The sequence below is a fragment of the Podarcis pityusensis genome (assembly GCF_964106645.2).
Source record: "Podarcis pityusensis genome assembly, chromosome: 3".
Lineage (NCBI taxonomy): Eukaryota > Metazoa > Chordata > Lepidosauria > Squamata > Lacertidae > Podarcis > Podarcis pityusensis.
In genome coordinates this window covers 52,806,474-52,822,009 of record NC_138026.1, presented here as the reverse complement: position 1 = coordinate 52,822,009, position 15,536 = coordinate 52,806,474, and the positions used below count along the sequence as shown (strand labels likewise).

General features: G+C 46.1%; 1 protein-coding gene across 1 annotated transcript; it reads left to right on the top strand.

Moving 5' to 3' along the window:
• The first annotated feature begins 1,799 nt into the window (after nucleotides 1-1,799).
• Nucleotides 1,800-7,742, top strand: LOC308474035 (uncharacterized protein). The gene is made up of 2 exons (XM_080999998.1): nucleotides 1,800-2,544; nucleotides 5,925-7,742. Exons 1-2 carry the CDS (start codon nucleotides 1,878-1,880, stop codon nucleotides 6,497-6,499), a joined length of 1,242 nt encoding a protein of 413 aa, XP_080856124.1. The 5' UTR covers nucleotides 1,800-1,877; the 3' UTR covers nucleotides 6,500-7,742.
• The last annotated feature ends 7,794 nt before the right edge of the window (nucleotides 7,743-15,536 follow it).

The window sequence follows — 15,536 nt, the reverse complement described above, 5'->3', positions numbered from 1 at the left end:
ATTATAATTTGAGAGCCAGTGTGGTGTAGTGGTTAAGAGCGGTAGTCTCATAATCTGGGGAACCGGGTTTGCGTCTCCGCTCCTCCACATGCAGCTGCTGGGTGACCTTGGGCTAGTCACACTTCTTTGAAGTCTCTCAGCCCCACTCACCTCACAGAGTGTTTGTTGTGGGGGAGGAAGGGAAAGGAGATTGTTAGCCGCTTTGAGACTCCTGAAGGGGAGTGAAAGGCGGGATATCTAATCCAAACTCCTCCTCTTCTTCTTCTTCTTCTTCTTCTTCTTCTTCTTCTTCTTCTATAGCCATAATGCTGGGAAATGGCTTGTAAGAGGAATGGTTGCCTCAATAGCTATTGGCCAGCCCAAAATTCTTATAAGATGGAAGAAGGGCCTGTGCTGAGAAAGCGTGTTCTCACTAGCAGAGAGCACGTGTTGCGGTTGGGGAGCAGGCCACCATCATGATTAGGCAAATTTGGAGAACCCAAGCCGGTAGGGGGTTAAATTGGGTTGCTGGGGATTTTTCGGTGTTGCTAATTTGGAGGAGGAGTCAGAGTCTATAAATTGAGGAGTTAGACTAGGGGACGTCCTCTTGGCCGTTTTGCATCGGATCAAGTAGCTGTTTGGTGTCTGAGACGGTTGTATTTCTCATTACTATTTGCTTCCCATATTGTCCCCCTCCTCAATTTTCCACCCGGATTTCCTTGATTCCTTCCATTCAATTTTAATTTCCTAGGCTTTAACTGCTGAAGTTTAGGTAGTGGGTTTTTTCCTTTTAGGCGGGGGGGTGCCCCCTCCCTAGCTTCGGGAGGTCTCCCCTTTTATTTCCGCCGTCCCAGGCCGCTCCTAAGGCCGCGGAGTGCGGCCGGGCTGCTTCCTTCCCCCCCCCGTCGTTGCGCGTTGCTTTTGGGAGTCCCCGCACCCGCCCGTGGGGTCGCTCCGTGGCTCCGCGGCCGCGGAGCGCAGCCAGCTTTCCACCCTCCCCCCCATCCCCTCCTTCGTCTCCCTTGCTAAGGGAGACTCTAACCCGCCCGCAGGATCGCCCCGCGGCTCCGAGCCGCGGAGCGCTCCTAGTCCCCCTTCCTCTCCCCGTCCCTCTCTTTAATCGGACTTACCTTGGTGCTCCCCTTCTCGAGCCGGCTCTCGGGTGGTTGCGGCCTCCGTCGTGTCCCCGACGCTCCTGGGCTGAAAATAAATAAATAATTCATTGGGGGATATCGGCTGGTTCATGCGGCGCGGCTAGCGCCTGATACAACAGGCCCCTGATTACCTTCAGAGTAGAAGGCGCCGCTGGTGGGTGGCTTGAGGCCCTCAGGGCCTCCTGGGGCCTCGGAGTGGCCTGCGCCTCTTCGGAGGAGCTTTTGCAGCTTCACGGGGCCCTCCATTGCGAATCAGTTCGTGCGGGGCTAGGGAGCGTGCGTCGTCGATATTGGCCTGCGCCTCCCTGTGGCCGTTTGCAGTTATTGCAGCCGGCCTACTCCTGAGCTCCCCTGGTGGCCTAGCCGGTATTGCAGCCGGCCTACTCCTGAGCTCCCCCTGGTGGCCTGGCCAGTATTTGCAGCCGGCCTACTCCTGAGCTCCCCTGGTGGCCTAGTTGGTATTGCAGCCTCCTCTCCTTAAGTGGACAGGTCGTTATAGAGCCACCTGCTGGTGGATCTGTTTGTTGCACCATTGCATATTGTTTTTCTGTGGAATTTTGACTTTCTTACAGGTTATTAAGGAGTTTTATTTAGAATTGATTAATTTGTTCCTTGTTCTACTGAAGTTAATTGACTCAAGTGTTTTCTTGAGTTCTTGGTTTTCAAGTGCTATTGGTTTAGGCCTTTTTTACTCGTTAACAGTTTGGAATTTTCTACTTTTATTTTCTTATTTGCCTAGCAGGTATGGCTCCAAAGAGGGACTCAGCCCGCCCTGGTCCATCTTCCACTGCAAAACGGCCTATTAGAGGCCCATCTCAGGCGTTGCGCTCACCTGTTACAAGACAACCAGAGGGGCGAGTGCAGTCTTGGATGTCCAGCATGGCCGGCGATCCTGCGGCCTTATCTCGCTTCGCGGCTGATCTGGATGGTTTTCTACAGCAGTGTTCCAGTCAGCCGTCCACGTCTGCAGCACCGCTTCATCCTGTGGGAACATCATCACTGGTCTTGTCGTCATCTGACGAGGATGAAAGTGGGGGATTGTTGCCTGTGGTGGGGGGAACTGACCCCCAGTTAACCCAGCCCCAATACATACCTGCAGCTCGTGGCCGTGCACGGAAGTCTCATCCTTCCCGGAGAGCTTCGGGGAGGGGGGCCCATTCGGTCCCTTCTTCCCGCCATGGTGGGTTAGTGCTGCCTACTGTTGAGGCAGCATCTGTCCCTGGTCCCTCACGGGTGGTTTCTTCTCCATCGGTCCCAGGTCTCTCACGGCCAGATCATGAGTCGGAATCTTCCGTTGAGGACAGCCTACCAGTTCCGGCCAGGAAGTCTTCGGGCGGGAAGCGTCGCCGCAGGAGATCTTCCCGGAAGCATGCAAAGCGAAGGAGGGATGACTCCTCTACCTCTTATACCGGTACGTCATCTTCTAGTTCTGACGAGGAAACAGGTAACTCGCTGGAACTTTATTGGGGCTTTGGCGAATCCGCATCGGGGCTCCCTAAGTGGGCTTGGGAGCGCCGGTCCAATACGCATCGGGCTAGATATGGTATCGTTCAGGAATGTATGGATGGTGTTTTGGTTCCAGACGTTAAAGTATCCACCAACTCCGCCAGAGACGTTATTCCTGGTTTGCACCTGTCATCAAAGGTGCGCTCTAGGATTTTGGATGGTCGATATGTGGACATGTTTAAATTGGCCCCGCCTTCGGAGGACCAAGAGAAGAGTAGCTCTTCCAAAAAGCGCCAGGGGGTCCCCAACACAGACAGGTCGTTCGAACTTTGGCTAGATTGCTTCCAGGTCTTTGCTGGCGTGGTAATGGCTGCTTATCCTAGGAGATCTCTTCATTTAATGGTTTACTTGTCCATCGTTCGCTCTGCATTCACCAGAGCTGGTGAAAAAGCCGCGATAAAATACGATGAGGCTTTCCGGCGCCGTGCAGCAAAAATTCCTTCTGCTCGCTGGGATCGGAAAGATCTTGACGTCTGGACCACCCACGTGGCCCCCCTGATTGATAAAAAGGCTGCCGAGCAACAGAAGCCTAGGACAGGGGTGTTGAAAACTGGCCGGCGCCTGTTCTGCTGGGATTTCAACAAAGGCTCTTGTAATCGCCTGGGGTGCAAATTCGTCCACGCCTGCGAAAGATGCAATGGCTCGCATCCCACTTCCTCTTGTTTTGCAGGTCGGCGGCCCTTTCGTGGGGGAAAAGGGGGATCTCAGCAACCCCCAAAGCCCACCCCCCCCTCAACCACCACGGGAACTGCAAAATAGCTTGTTGACCTCTTTAGCTTATACACCTGTTCGCCTGGGGGTTTTGCTAACTTGGTTGCAGTCGTACCCCAACAGGGAGGCTGCAGATTATTTGGGTAATGGTTTTTCACGAGGTTTTCGGATTCCGGTAGCCGAGTCTCCTGTGGCACGGAATCCTGCTAACCAAAAGTCAGTTCGTGAGCTACCTCAGGTTGCTCGCAAGAAGATTGCAAAGGAGGTGGCCATGCGACGGATGGCCGGTCCTTTTGTCACCCCTCCTTTTCAAAATTTGCATGTATCCCCATTGGGTATTGTGCCTAAGAAGGCACCGGGGGAATTTCGTTTAATTCATAATTTGTCACACCCCATGGGTACGTCAGTCAATGACGTTATTCCTCCTGAACTCTGCTCAGTGAAGTACGCATCTCTTGATCAGGCGATCAAGTTGATTCGGAGCTTTGGCCATTCTGCGTTATTGGCAAAATGCGATATCGAGTCAGCCTTTCGCCTCTTGCCAATTCATCCAGAAGATTTTTGGTTGCTGGGTTTTCAGTTTGAGGGTAACTATTATTTTGATAAGGCAATGCCGATGGGATGTTCGATTGCTTGCGCCGCTTTTGAATCCTTCAGTACCTTTTTGGAATGGGCTCTCAAATCGAAAACCGGCCTGAGCGGAGTCACTCATTATTTGGATGATTTTTTATTGGCCTCGGCCTCTGATACTGGTGATTGCTCGGTGCTCCTGCAAGCATTCGCTGATCTCACTCAGGAGTTGGGGGTGCCCCTAGCCGCGGACAAGACCGAGGGTCCTTCGACTCGGCTTACTTATCTGGGTATCCTTTTGGATACTGTTGCTCAAACTTCTAGCTTGCCAAGTGACAAACTGGCAACTTTGAGGAGGGTAATAGAGGAACTACTCCCGTTGAGGAAGGTGTCTCTTCGGCAGCTTCAATCGCTGTTGGGACACTTGAATTTTGCTTGTAGAGTGGTGGCGCCGGGGCGCCCCTTCTGCTCTCGCCTAGCTCGTCTCACCTCAGGGTTGAAAGCCCCGCATCATCGGGTGCGCCTCTCTAGTCAGGTAAAGGTTGATCTTTCCATTTGGTTGGAATTCCTCGAGGAATTCAATGGGGTGTCATTATGGCAAGACACTTTGAACTTGCAGAATGACTTTCAAGTGCAGTCTGATGCTGCTGGTTCCCTTGGCTTTGGACTCTATTGGAAGGGACGTTGGTGTGCAGAACGTTGGCCGAAGGACTGGCAAGGGGGAGAGATTACGCGGGACCTAACTTTTCTCGAGTTTTTTCCCATTGCAGTGGCAGTGCATTTGTGGGTCGAGGAGTTCAGGAACCGTCGTGTCTGCTTCTGGACCGATAATCAGGCTGTGGTGTCAGTGTTGGCCAAACTGTCGTCACGCTCTCCCCGGGTGTCGGCCCTATTGCGGGTTTTTGTGTTGCATTGCCTACGTTATAATATAGTTTTTTCAGCACGTTTTATCCCCGGGGTGTCTAACGAAATTGCTGATGCTCTGTCCCGTTTTCAGATGGAGCGGTTCAGACTACTGGTTCCAGAGGCTCGGATACGTCCGGAATGTTTCCCGGAACATCTCTGGAGCCTTGGCAGCAATTAGTTTTACAGGGAGTAGCGGCATCGGTCTCCCCTTCTACCTTACGTTCATACACAAAAGTGTGGGGTGATTTTGTAACGTTCATGCAGCAATCTGCCTGCGACTTGAAAAGGGCTTCGCCCACATCTTCGCAGGTGTTGAGTTATTTAGCGCATTTATTTCATTTGGGCAGGGCAGCTAAGACGATTAGGATACATGCTGCTGCTATAACATTTTTCTGCAAGGTTTTCTTTGATAAGGATCCTTGTGCGAAGTTCATTGTTCGCAAAGCCTTGGAAGGATGGAGTAGACTTTGTCCTTCCCGCCCAGCAAATCGACTACCCATATCTTTTGATATGTTGTGCGTAATGCGCAGAAAGCTGCGGGTGGTGTGCTGGTCCGGCTATGAGGCTCGCCTGTTTTCGGCCGCCTTTTCGATTGCCTTTTTTGGTGCCCTGAGAGTGGGCGAAATAGTGGTCGAGGTTCATAAGGATGGCCGTACCCGGGGCCTTTTGATGCAGGACGTACAGTTGTCTCCTGTGGAACTTCGAATCACAATAAGGCACTCGAAGACGGATCAGAGGGGTAGGGGTGCCCTCATCCGTCTCCCGGCTACTGGGGAAGCGGGCCCTTGCCCTGTAAAAGATGTCAGGAGGTTCCTGTCTATCCGCACCCCTGGGGATGGCCCACTACTTAGGCATGAGGATGGTTCGCCCCTTTCAAGGCAACAGTTTGCGAAAGTGATGCGTAAAGCAATTGTGGCGGGTGGCGGCATGGCAACTGATTTTGCCCCACACTCGTTCAGGATTGGGGCTGCCACTACGGCAGCACATTGGGGCTTGTCAGCAGCCAGAATAAAGGATTTGGGTCGCTGGAAGTCGGAAGTGTTCAGAGGTTATATCCGTTAATAAGGGCCTTACATTATTTTTGTTTATTTATATTAGGTTTGGCGGCTGTCCGCATATGGATGGTGGGGCACAGCATCATCCATTGGGCTGGTGTCGCAGCACGGCAGTCGCGAATGGGTCCTGGTCTCGGCCTTCCTCGACATATTCGGTTGTCTTGGCTGTCCAGAAGGGGAATGCGCTGGTCGGAGCTCCTGCCTCGGATTAGGAGGCAGTTGCTATGGGAAGAACCCCCGTCGGCCATCGTGGTACAACTGGGCGAGAACGACCTGGTTTCTTTGAACTGTCGTTCACTGCGTGCTGCCATTTTATCGGACCTGGAGACGCTGCGAGCTATGATGCCGGCAGCAAAAATTTTTTGGTCAAGGCTGCTTCAACGGCGCGCCTGGAGGGGCAGTCGTTGCCCGGCCGCCATTGAGAGAGCCAGAAGCCGCATCAACACTGCAGTAACAAAAAAGGTCTTGGAGTTGGACGGAGATGTGATTTTTCATACTGAAATTTCTTCTCGGAGGCCATCCTTATTTCGAGATGATGGCGTGCACCTTTCGGCCTCGGGTAATGAGGCTTGGTTAGGTGCAGTGGTGGTCAAGCTGAGGTCTTGGCTGGGGCTGTGAGTGGTTTGGCGGTGAGCCGTGGGCTCCATGGCGGTTAGGCATTGGTTAAATTGGTGCTTGGAGGGGTAAGGTGCCTATCCCTCCAAATGATGCGAATGGGAATTCCGTTAAAGGAATCCAGGGGCTTGCCATTCTTTCGTCCTTGTCCGTGGTGCCGGGCTTGGGCCGTGCAAGCCCCACCGGAACATGAGGGTGAGAGGTGTTGGACTGAATTCCCAGCCTCATTTCTCCCCAACATTTGTTTCCCACGCTGGCTTCCGGTGGTGCCCGGAAGTTTCAGCTCTGTCCTCGGGGGCAAGGACAGATAGTCATAACCAATGCCTAAGCAACCACTCACATTTCTGTATTTTAATAAAGTTGTGGCCAAAATTATGCCAAAAACCTTAAACAAAAATGAACGTGTGCTGTGTGAATTTTTGGGGGGTGGCACTGCGGAACTCAACACGCAAAGCGTGTTCTCACTAGCAGAGAGCACGTGTTGCGGTTGGGGAGCAGGCCACCATCATGATTAGGCAAATTTGGAGAACCCAAGCCGGTAGGGGGTTAAATTGGGTTGCTGGGGATTTTTCGGTGTTGCTAATTTGGAGGAGGAGTCAGAGTCTATAAATTGAGGAGTTAGACTAGGGGACGTCCTCTTGGCCGTTTTGCATCGGATCACCCGCCCCCCCTCCCTCTTATAGGGTGGTTCTTGGGTTCATTTGACCTTGCTATGCCTGTCATGGGGTCGTTCGCCTTTGAGCGGGGGCCTGGTAGGAATTTTGCCATTTGGCTGATTGGCTGTTGCCATTTGGTTTTTGCCTACTGCGTAGCAAATCGTCACAACTTGTAAGGTTGGCGGTTAGGCATTGGTTAAATTGGTGCTTGGAGGGGTAAGGTGCCTATCCCTCCAAATGATGCGAATGGGAATTCCGTTAAAGGAATCCAGGGGCTTGCCATTCTTTCGTCCTTGTCCGTGGTGCCGGGCTTGGGCCGTGCAAGCCCCACCGGAACATGAGGGTGAGAGGTGTTGGACTGAATTCCCAGCCTCATTTCTCCCCAACATTTGTTTCCCACGCTGGCTTCCGGTGGTGCCCGGAAGTTTCAGCTCTGTCCTCGGGGGCAAGGACAGATAGTCATAACCAATGCCTAAGCAACCACTCACATTTCTGTATTTTAATAAAGTTGTGGCCAAAATTATGCCAAAAACCTTAAACAAAAATGAACGTGTGCTGTGTGAATTTTTGGGGGGTGGCACTGCGGAACTCAACACGCAACCACCATTACTGGTCCTCCTCTCCCAAGGCCCCTGCTCAGGAAAGGGACAGCTGCCAACTCTCAGAGCCCCCTGGCCCTGCAAGAACTCCACTTTCAGTCTCTACCTGTTCACCTGCTTTCAAGTGATTGAGTCTTGACCTCTCCCTCTGGACAGTGATTTGGATTGGGCCCAGAAGAGCAGGTCAAGTGGACAGATAGCAGAAACAGCAGGGAGTAGGTTCCTCAAAAGTCTGGAGCTCAGAACTGGGTTCTTCAAAAATCTAGAACCAACACTCCATGGATGAGAAAATCATCCATACAATTAATCAATTAAATGATTTCCAAGCCTTCCCCCTCTCAATAAAGTAGATTTCTTGTTACAGTGAGATTCCCAGATTAGAGACAAGATGTGGATTTCCATGCATATCTCAGTAGGCATCGTTCTCTGAACTCCAAGTGTAATTTGACAGTAGTCTTGCAAAAAGTCTCCTTTTCACTGAGCTCCAAAAGAGGAAGACATCTTTGTAGGTGTGCATATCAGGAGGACCGAAACAAAAGGGTGTGCTAAGGGTGCTTATTCCCCACTTTTTTTGTCATTGTGTAAGGGACAAGCACTTGACAAGGGCTTCTGTCAACATGTGAATGTGAGAGTTATATGTGGATAGGGAAAAGAGAGGGTTTTATTTTATTTTTTAAAGTATTAACTTCTGTATTTGGTGACTACATGAATGAAATTCCTTGTGCAGTCTCAGGAGCCTGCAGTGTGTTGCAATCTCACCTTCGGGGCTGTTTTAAATTCCTCTCTATTTACTTGCAAGAAGGGCCACTTCGATTTGCTACATGTTGAATGTTGTCAGTGTGATTTCGGTGCTCACCAAGCACCCTGAGGGAATCAAACAATATGAAAGAAAAGTTTCACAGTGCTTGTTATTGAAGAAAGGAAATAAAATCTGATCCAATAAGCCAGCAAAAAACCCCAAACCCTTCAATATCCAGTATTATTAAAAATGTAGAAAGAGGAAAACATGTGTGTTTATCAAGAGCATCTCATTCTCTACCTAGATGAAATATGGATTTGATGCAATAGACTGAGATGGGTAGGGAAGAAGGAAGAGGAGATGGAAAAACTGGATTGTGACTTTTACAGACATGTGGATTATCAATTGCACCTGTCTTGCTACTGATAATCTAATCTAGAGCTCAAATTATATTACAGTGGTACCTCTGGTTACGTACTTAATTCGTTCCGGAGGTCCGTTCTTAACCTGAAGCACCACTTTAGCTAATGGGGCCTCCTGCTGCTGCTGCGCCGCTGGAGCACGATTTCTGTTCTCATCCTGAAGCAAAGTTCTTAACCCGAGGTACTATTTCTGGGTTAGCGGAGTCTGTAACCTGAAGCGTATGTAACCAGAGGCACCACTGTATAAACATTACAGTGGTACCTCGGGTTACAGACGCTTCAGGTTACAGACGCTTCAGGTTAATGCTGTCAGAGAACAGAAGTCTTTTTTTTTATAAGATATTTATTAGGATTTTTTTAAAGATATTACAATAAAAAATGAGAAGAAAAAAAAAAACAAAATAAAAATGATTAAAAACACTCAGATTTTCCATTGCTTATTTTTCTTTAGCTTGTTTCCCGGACCTCCTCATACCTCCCTTTTTTGTATTCCAGTTCAGTTTGTTGGTTCAGCAAATCCTTAACCTCTTTGTTTATCCTAATCTTTGGTCTTAAAATAGTAACATTAGATTTTTACCTCTTAACAACCCCTTTTTCATATTCCCTTAAAGCATTACAGCTAGAAACCACTTAATTTCTATCCAACATCGTTCTAACATTCATTAATTTTACAATATTTCTGTAGATAATCTTTGAACTTCTTCCAATCTTCTTCCACTGACTCTTCTCCCTGGTCTCGGATTCTGCCAGTCATTTCTGCCAGTTCCATATAGTCCATCAGCTTCATCTGCCATTCTTCCAGAGTGGGTAAATCTTGTGTCTTCCAATACTTTGCAATGAGTATTCTTGCTGCTGTTGTAGCATACATAAAAAAGGTTCTATCCTTCTTTGGCACCAATTGACCGACTATGCCCAGGAGAAAGGCCTCTGGTTTCTTCTGGAAGGTATATTTAAGTACCTTTTTCAATTCATTATATATCATTTCCCAGAAAGCCTTAATCCTTGGGCATGTCCACCAAAGGTGAAAGAATGTACCTTCAGTTTCTTTACATTTCCAACATTTGTTATCGGGCAAATGATAAATTTTTGCAAGCTTGACTGGGGTCATGTACCACCTATAAATCATTTTCATAATATTCTCTCTTAGGGCATTACATGCTGTCAACGTCATACCTGTGGTCCATAACTGTTCCCAGTCAGCCATCATTATGTTATGTCCAACATCTTGTGCCCATTTAATCATAACAGATTTCACCGTTTCATCCTGAGTATTCCATTTCAACAGCAAGTTATACATCTTTGACAAAATCTTAGTTTTGGGTTCTAATAGTTCTGTTTCTAATTTTGATTTTTCCACCTGGAAACCAATTTTCTTATCCAGATTATATGCCTCCATTATCTGATAATAATGAAGCCAGTCTCGCACTTTGTTTTTTAATTTCTCAAAACTCTGCAATTTCAGTCTATCTCCATCTTGTTCCAAAATTTCCCAATATTTCGGCCATTTGGCCTCCATATTGAGCTTTTTCAGAGCTTTTGCTTCCATCGGTGACAGCCACCCAGAGAACAGAAGTCTTAAGGCTTGTGCTACCACAGTACTCTGAGAATTGGACCAGCAGGATTTTTCTTCTTCTTTGAGGAGAAGGATGATGCACAAGTTATTCTACACCTTTATTCTGGCCTTAGGCAATGATTCAACTAGAAAGTAGAATTCATTGTAGAGAAGATTCTTGCATAATGTGTAGAGACTTCTTACATAACCCGAAGAAAGACCAGCTATTCTCTTTTTTTCCTCTCCAATAAATCTTTCATTGCCTGACTTTCTAGAATGAAAAGGATAACAGATTATATGTACCTGGTCTTCAATTAGTGCTAATTGTTTCTACAGCACTTTTCCATGTACAAAGTGTTTTACAATTATATTCTCATCATTTATCCTCAACTTCTGTGAGGCAAGTTACACTGAAAAATAGTGACTTGCCCAAGGTTGTGTATGTGATCTTCATGGCTAAGCAAAGTTTAGAAACCCCAGAGTCAAAAATCATTGGTTATGTCAACATATTGACATTTGACAGAGATTTTTTAATCAATACATTACCAATGAAATATGGTCATTAATTAAAAATATTTTTTAAAAGAGACCATAAGTGTCAGGTGAATGCCCCTATCAAGGTTACCTCACTGCTTCCTCCAATCATAAATATTTGATCTAAAGCTAAGGTGGGCAGCCTTATGTTCACCCAAAAAGGCATAAATAGTCATAGCATTCAAAATACTTGGAAACTGCCTTCTTTTTGAAGCAGATAAAACTCAGTTAACTGAACTTGGCAACAACTTTCTCCCAAATTCAAACTCTTAAAGCCACCAATAGCTCATAAGCCAGTTTTCCTTTTTTGTGTTCCTTTTTGCTAACTGTAACTAACTAGCTCAAGGATTTCTGTTTGTTTGTTTGTTTGTTTGTTTGTTTTTGTTTGTTTGCTTAAAGTAAAGTACACTTGCCTTAATGGAAAATCCTTGGGCCAGATATATATTCCTACAGAATTAGCAAAACGATTGTGCAGTAGTAGCTCATGAACTACAGATGGCCTTTAAGGTATTTTACAAAAAATCATAGTTAGATTTTGCTGCAAGAGCAGGATTAATGGCAATCCAACTCACAGCACTATTGTGTGCCTGCTAATTCTGAAATAAATCCCACCGTTTTTAATAGGGATTCCTTATTCCCAGTCTGTGTGTTTTGGATCACAACCATGTCTTACTCTGTTTACCAAAATCAGCCTTTTGAAAGTCTCCTCCCGCTGTGCTAGCAGACAAATGGGAGACCGAATTTGACAGAATTGCTGCACTGGGAGGACAATTTCTCTAATACAGAATTGGCTAACCTTTGGGGGCCCAAGGGTCGCATTCACCTTTTGTCCAATCTCTGGGGGCCACATGCCAATGATGGATGTGACCAAAGTATTGGAGATTCATTCCCTGTGTCTGCAGTCATGGGATTGTTGTCTATCACATGATGGTGTATGTTTTGACTCCACAGAGTGGGAAGTGACGGAGACAGGATGTTTGTGTTGCTGTGTTCCGTGAAGTGGGACTATTGTCCTTTGTCTCTTTGCTGTCTGGTGCTAGAGAGAGAGGGAGCCATGTTGCAGTACTCCATGTGCGTTTATATGTAAATAAAGTAGATTAGCCAAATGCTGAGCTACTGAGTTCTGTTATGCAAATTGCAAAATACTCTGCGGATCCATAAGTGTGCTGATGTTTCCTGACTTCCGGGGGCGGCGCGAACGGCAATGGCGGTCCTCTTCTGAACGGGAGAGGAGGCTCCGCAGGCAACGGGTCGTCCGCTACGGCGAAGCGGAGACCCATTCTGGAAAACCCCAGGCGGCAAGAGCCTGGGGTCCTGAGGCTCGGTGGGCGCCTTGAGCGACCCTCCAAGCGCAGAAGGAACCCCGTAAGGGGCTCCGGAGCGCGGAGGGGGGTTGCGGCGCTGAGAGCTGTTTCACAGCCTGAGGAGTGAAGCCGCGCTGCTACTGTCGGTGAGCGCTGATCCCTTTTCCTGCTAAATTACGGATTCGGACGAAAAGCAACTAACTTGTGAGTAAAAGACTGAGTCACTTGAATTTAGAGACTTTAAAAGGAAAATTTAAATTGGCTTGAACTTGGCTGAAAGCGGAGAGACGTGGAAGCAGGAAGTCCGTCTTCCGCAGCCATTGAACTTGAAAAAAGCAATCGGCTGGAGGAGTGGAGGCTGAAAGAAAGAGATCTTAACTTTTACAGATCTAAGCATCTATTGAACTTGCATCTTAAAGTAAAGACTTTAAGCTAAAGATTTGGGATTTTTACTTGCACTTGACTTTCCTCCTTTCATTGGATTACAAATTAGAAGGTGAAACCCAGAGTCAGGAGCTGCCTGAGCACTAAGGGAGCTGTCAGTACTGCAGATTTGGATACTGTATATTGGAACTTGAAACAATCTGAGGGTATTGAGACCTTTTAAATTTGAAACATTCTTTTTGGAGATAAATAAGCACTGTCTGTAACAAAGTGACCATTTATAAACTCTGCTAAACATTTGTATTTGAAGGTTCTTGGACATTAAATTAGACTCTGAAAGACATTTTAAGCTCCCTCTAGAGGATTGGATTAAAACAGTGACTTTACATGCACATTTTATTTTCGATTCCCTTGTTGTTTGCTTGCTCTGGACCTTTCCATTCCCATGGGAATAACTCAGTGTGACCTTGACTGACAGATAACGTTGGAATGAGTGGCACAAGAAAAAGAGGGAGAGCTAAACAAACAACTTTAACAACTCTAACCTCAGCCTCACAGACACGTAGATCATCTGTACCTACTTTGCCCTCAGAAGTGGAGGGAGAGGGCGAAGTAGAGCAGTTACAATTGGAAGATATGGCCTCAGGAGCATCTGTTTCTGTTCTAGACAAAATTTTTGAAAAATTGGAAGCTTTGGACAAGAAAGTAGATGCGCAATCAGCAAAGATTGACAAAAACACAGAATGTCTAAATAAATTAACTACACAAGTGGTACAGAATGCACAAGCAATTGGACAGTTAACGGAGGCCTCAGCAGAAAATCAGAAATTGGCTGAGGACACCAGACAAAAATTAGAAAATTTAGAGCAAGAGGTAAGACCACTCACTAAACAAGTTGGGGAACATCAGATTTATCTCTCCATGATAGAACTGCGAAATCGTGAGAACAACTTAAGGATTAGATCACTACAAGAGGCAGAAGAAGGACATCTAACTGAGTTTTTGACCAAAGAATTCTCCAAGTTCTGGAATTTGGAAGAAAAGGACTTTAAAATTGTGTCAGCTTTCAGACTTGGAAGATTCATAAAGAAGGAGAGGCCCAGAGACTGTCTGATAACATTGAGATCAAAGGAGGAAAGGGATAAGATCTTGGGACTACATTTCGTAAAATCACTGGAGGTTTTGGATAGAAGAATTGAAATCTATAAAGATATCCCAAGACTACTGCTGGATCTTAGAGCCGCCTATTCTGAACTTGTTAAACTACTAAGGAGCAACGCAATTCCATTCAGGTGGGAATTTCCCCAAGGAATATCTTTTACCTTTAGAGGGAGAAAGGTTAAAGTAAGAACACTGGAAGAGAGAGACAAATTCCTGTCTACATACGGAGAGGACCTTCAAAAAGGAATTGAACTACCTTCTGGGCCTGAGGCAACGCCAGTACCAACATCAGCACCTGTGGAACCTGAAGATCCTGAGAACAAGATACCACCCCTTGAAAAATAACCAGATAATTCAGGATGTCTCTGCAACTCTTGAGCTGGAATATTAATGGTTGTAACATTCCGGAAAAAAGGAAGAAAATATTTCATATATTAAAAAAAGAACAATTGGACATTATTTGTTTACAAGAAACACATGTGACGAGGCTCCACAGAAAAGTGTTAATAAATAAAAGATTGGGCCAGGAATTTGTATCGTCGGACAAAGTTAAGAAGAGAGGCGTGGTGATATATGCAAAAGAGAGCCTGTCACCTAAATTCCTATTTAAAGATGAACATGGAAGAATTTTGGCTATTGAGATACAATATCAAGGAGAGAAACTGCTGATATTAGGAATTTATGCACCTAATGAAGGGAAATCGGAATTTTACAAGAAGTTGCAGGAGACAATGCTGGACTATCTGGACTACAACAACATCATAATGATGGGAGATATGAATGGGGTCGTATCAACTAACATGGACAAGTCACAAAGTCAAAATGTTACAAAAGACGGCAGACTACCTAAAACCTTTTTTGAAATGACTGACAACCTGGATTTGATTGACATTTGGAGGATAAAGAACCCACTAGGAAGAGAGGGAACATTCTTTTCTGAAGCCCAACTGACCTGGACAAGAATCGACCAAATATGGATTTCTAGAGGCCTGGCACCTAAGGTCAGAAAAGTGGAAATCTGCCCAAAGACCTGCTCCGACCATAATGCAGTAAAGATGGATATGACACTATTACCAACTGGATCCTTTAGATGGAAGATGAATGACAATTTGTTTAGAGATCAGGAAATTACCAAGAAGGCCCAAAAAGTTTTGAAGGATTATTTTGAGATAAACATGAATAATATGGTGGAAAAAAGAATAATCTGGGACGCAAGCAAAGCTGTAATGAGGGGATTCTTGATACAACAGAATGCAGTAAAGAAAAGAACACAAAATGAGAAAAAAGATAAGATCTTGGATAAAATAAAAGAATTAGAGAAGAAATTAAGAGTGAATCCGAAGTCACAGCCAACTCTGAGAGAAATTAAACTTTATCAAACGCAATATTCTAAATTGATAAATCAGGAAATTGAATGGAAGGTTAAATTAATGAAACAAAAAACGTTTGAGTCGGCGAATAAATGTGGAAAACTGCTAGCTTGGCAGTTGAAGAGAAGACAAAGATTAAATACTGTTACGAACTTAGAGGTTGATGGAAAAAACATCCAGAATCCAGTGGACATTAGAAAGTGTTTCCAGAGATATTTCAAAAAATTATACACCCAAGGGCCGCAAGATGATATTGAGATTAAACAATTTTTGGCAAAAAACGGACTATCTAAATTGTCACAAGAAAATAGGACAATCC

Coding starts and splice junctions, on each gene's coding strand:
- LOC308474035 (XM_080999998.1), top strand. CDS start 1,878: ATGGCTCCAAAGAGGGACTCAGCCCGCCCTGGTCCATCTTCCACTGCA. Junction 2,545..5,924: donor CTCCTCTACCTCTTATACCG/GTACGTCATCTT, acceptor TATTTATATTAG/GTTTGGCGGCTGTCCGCATA.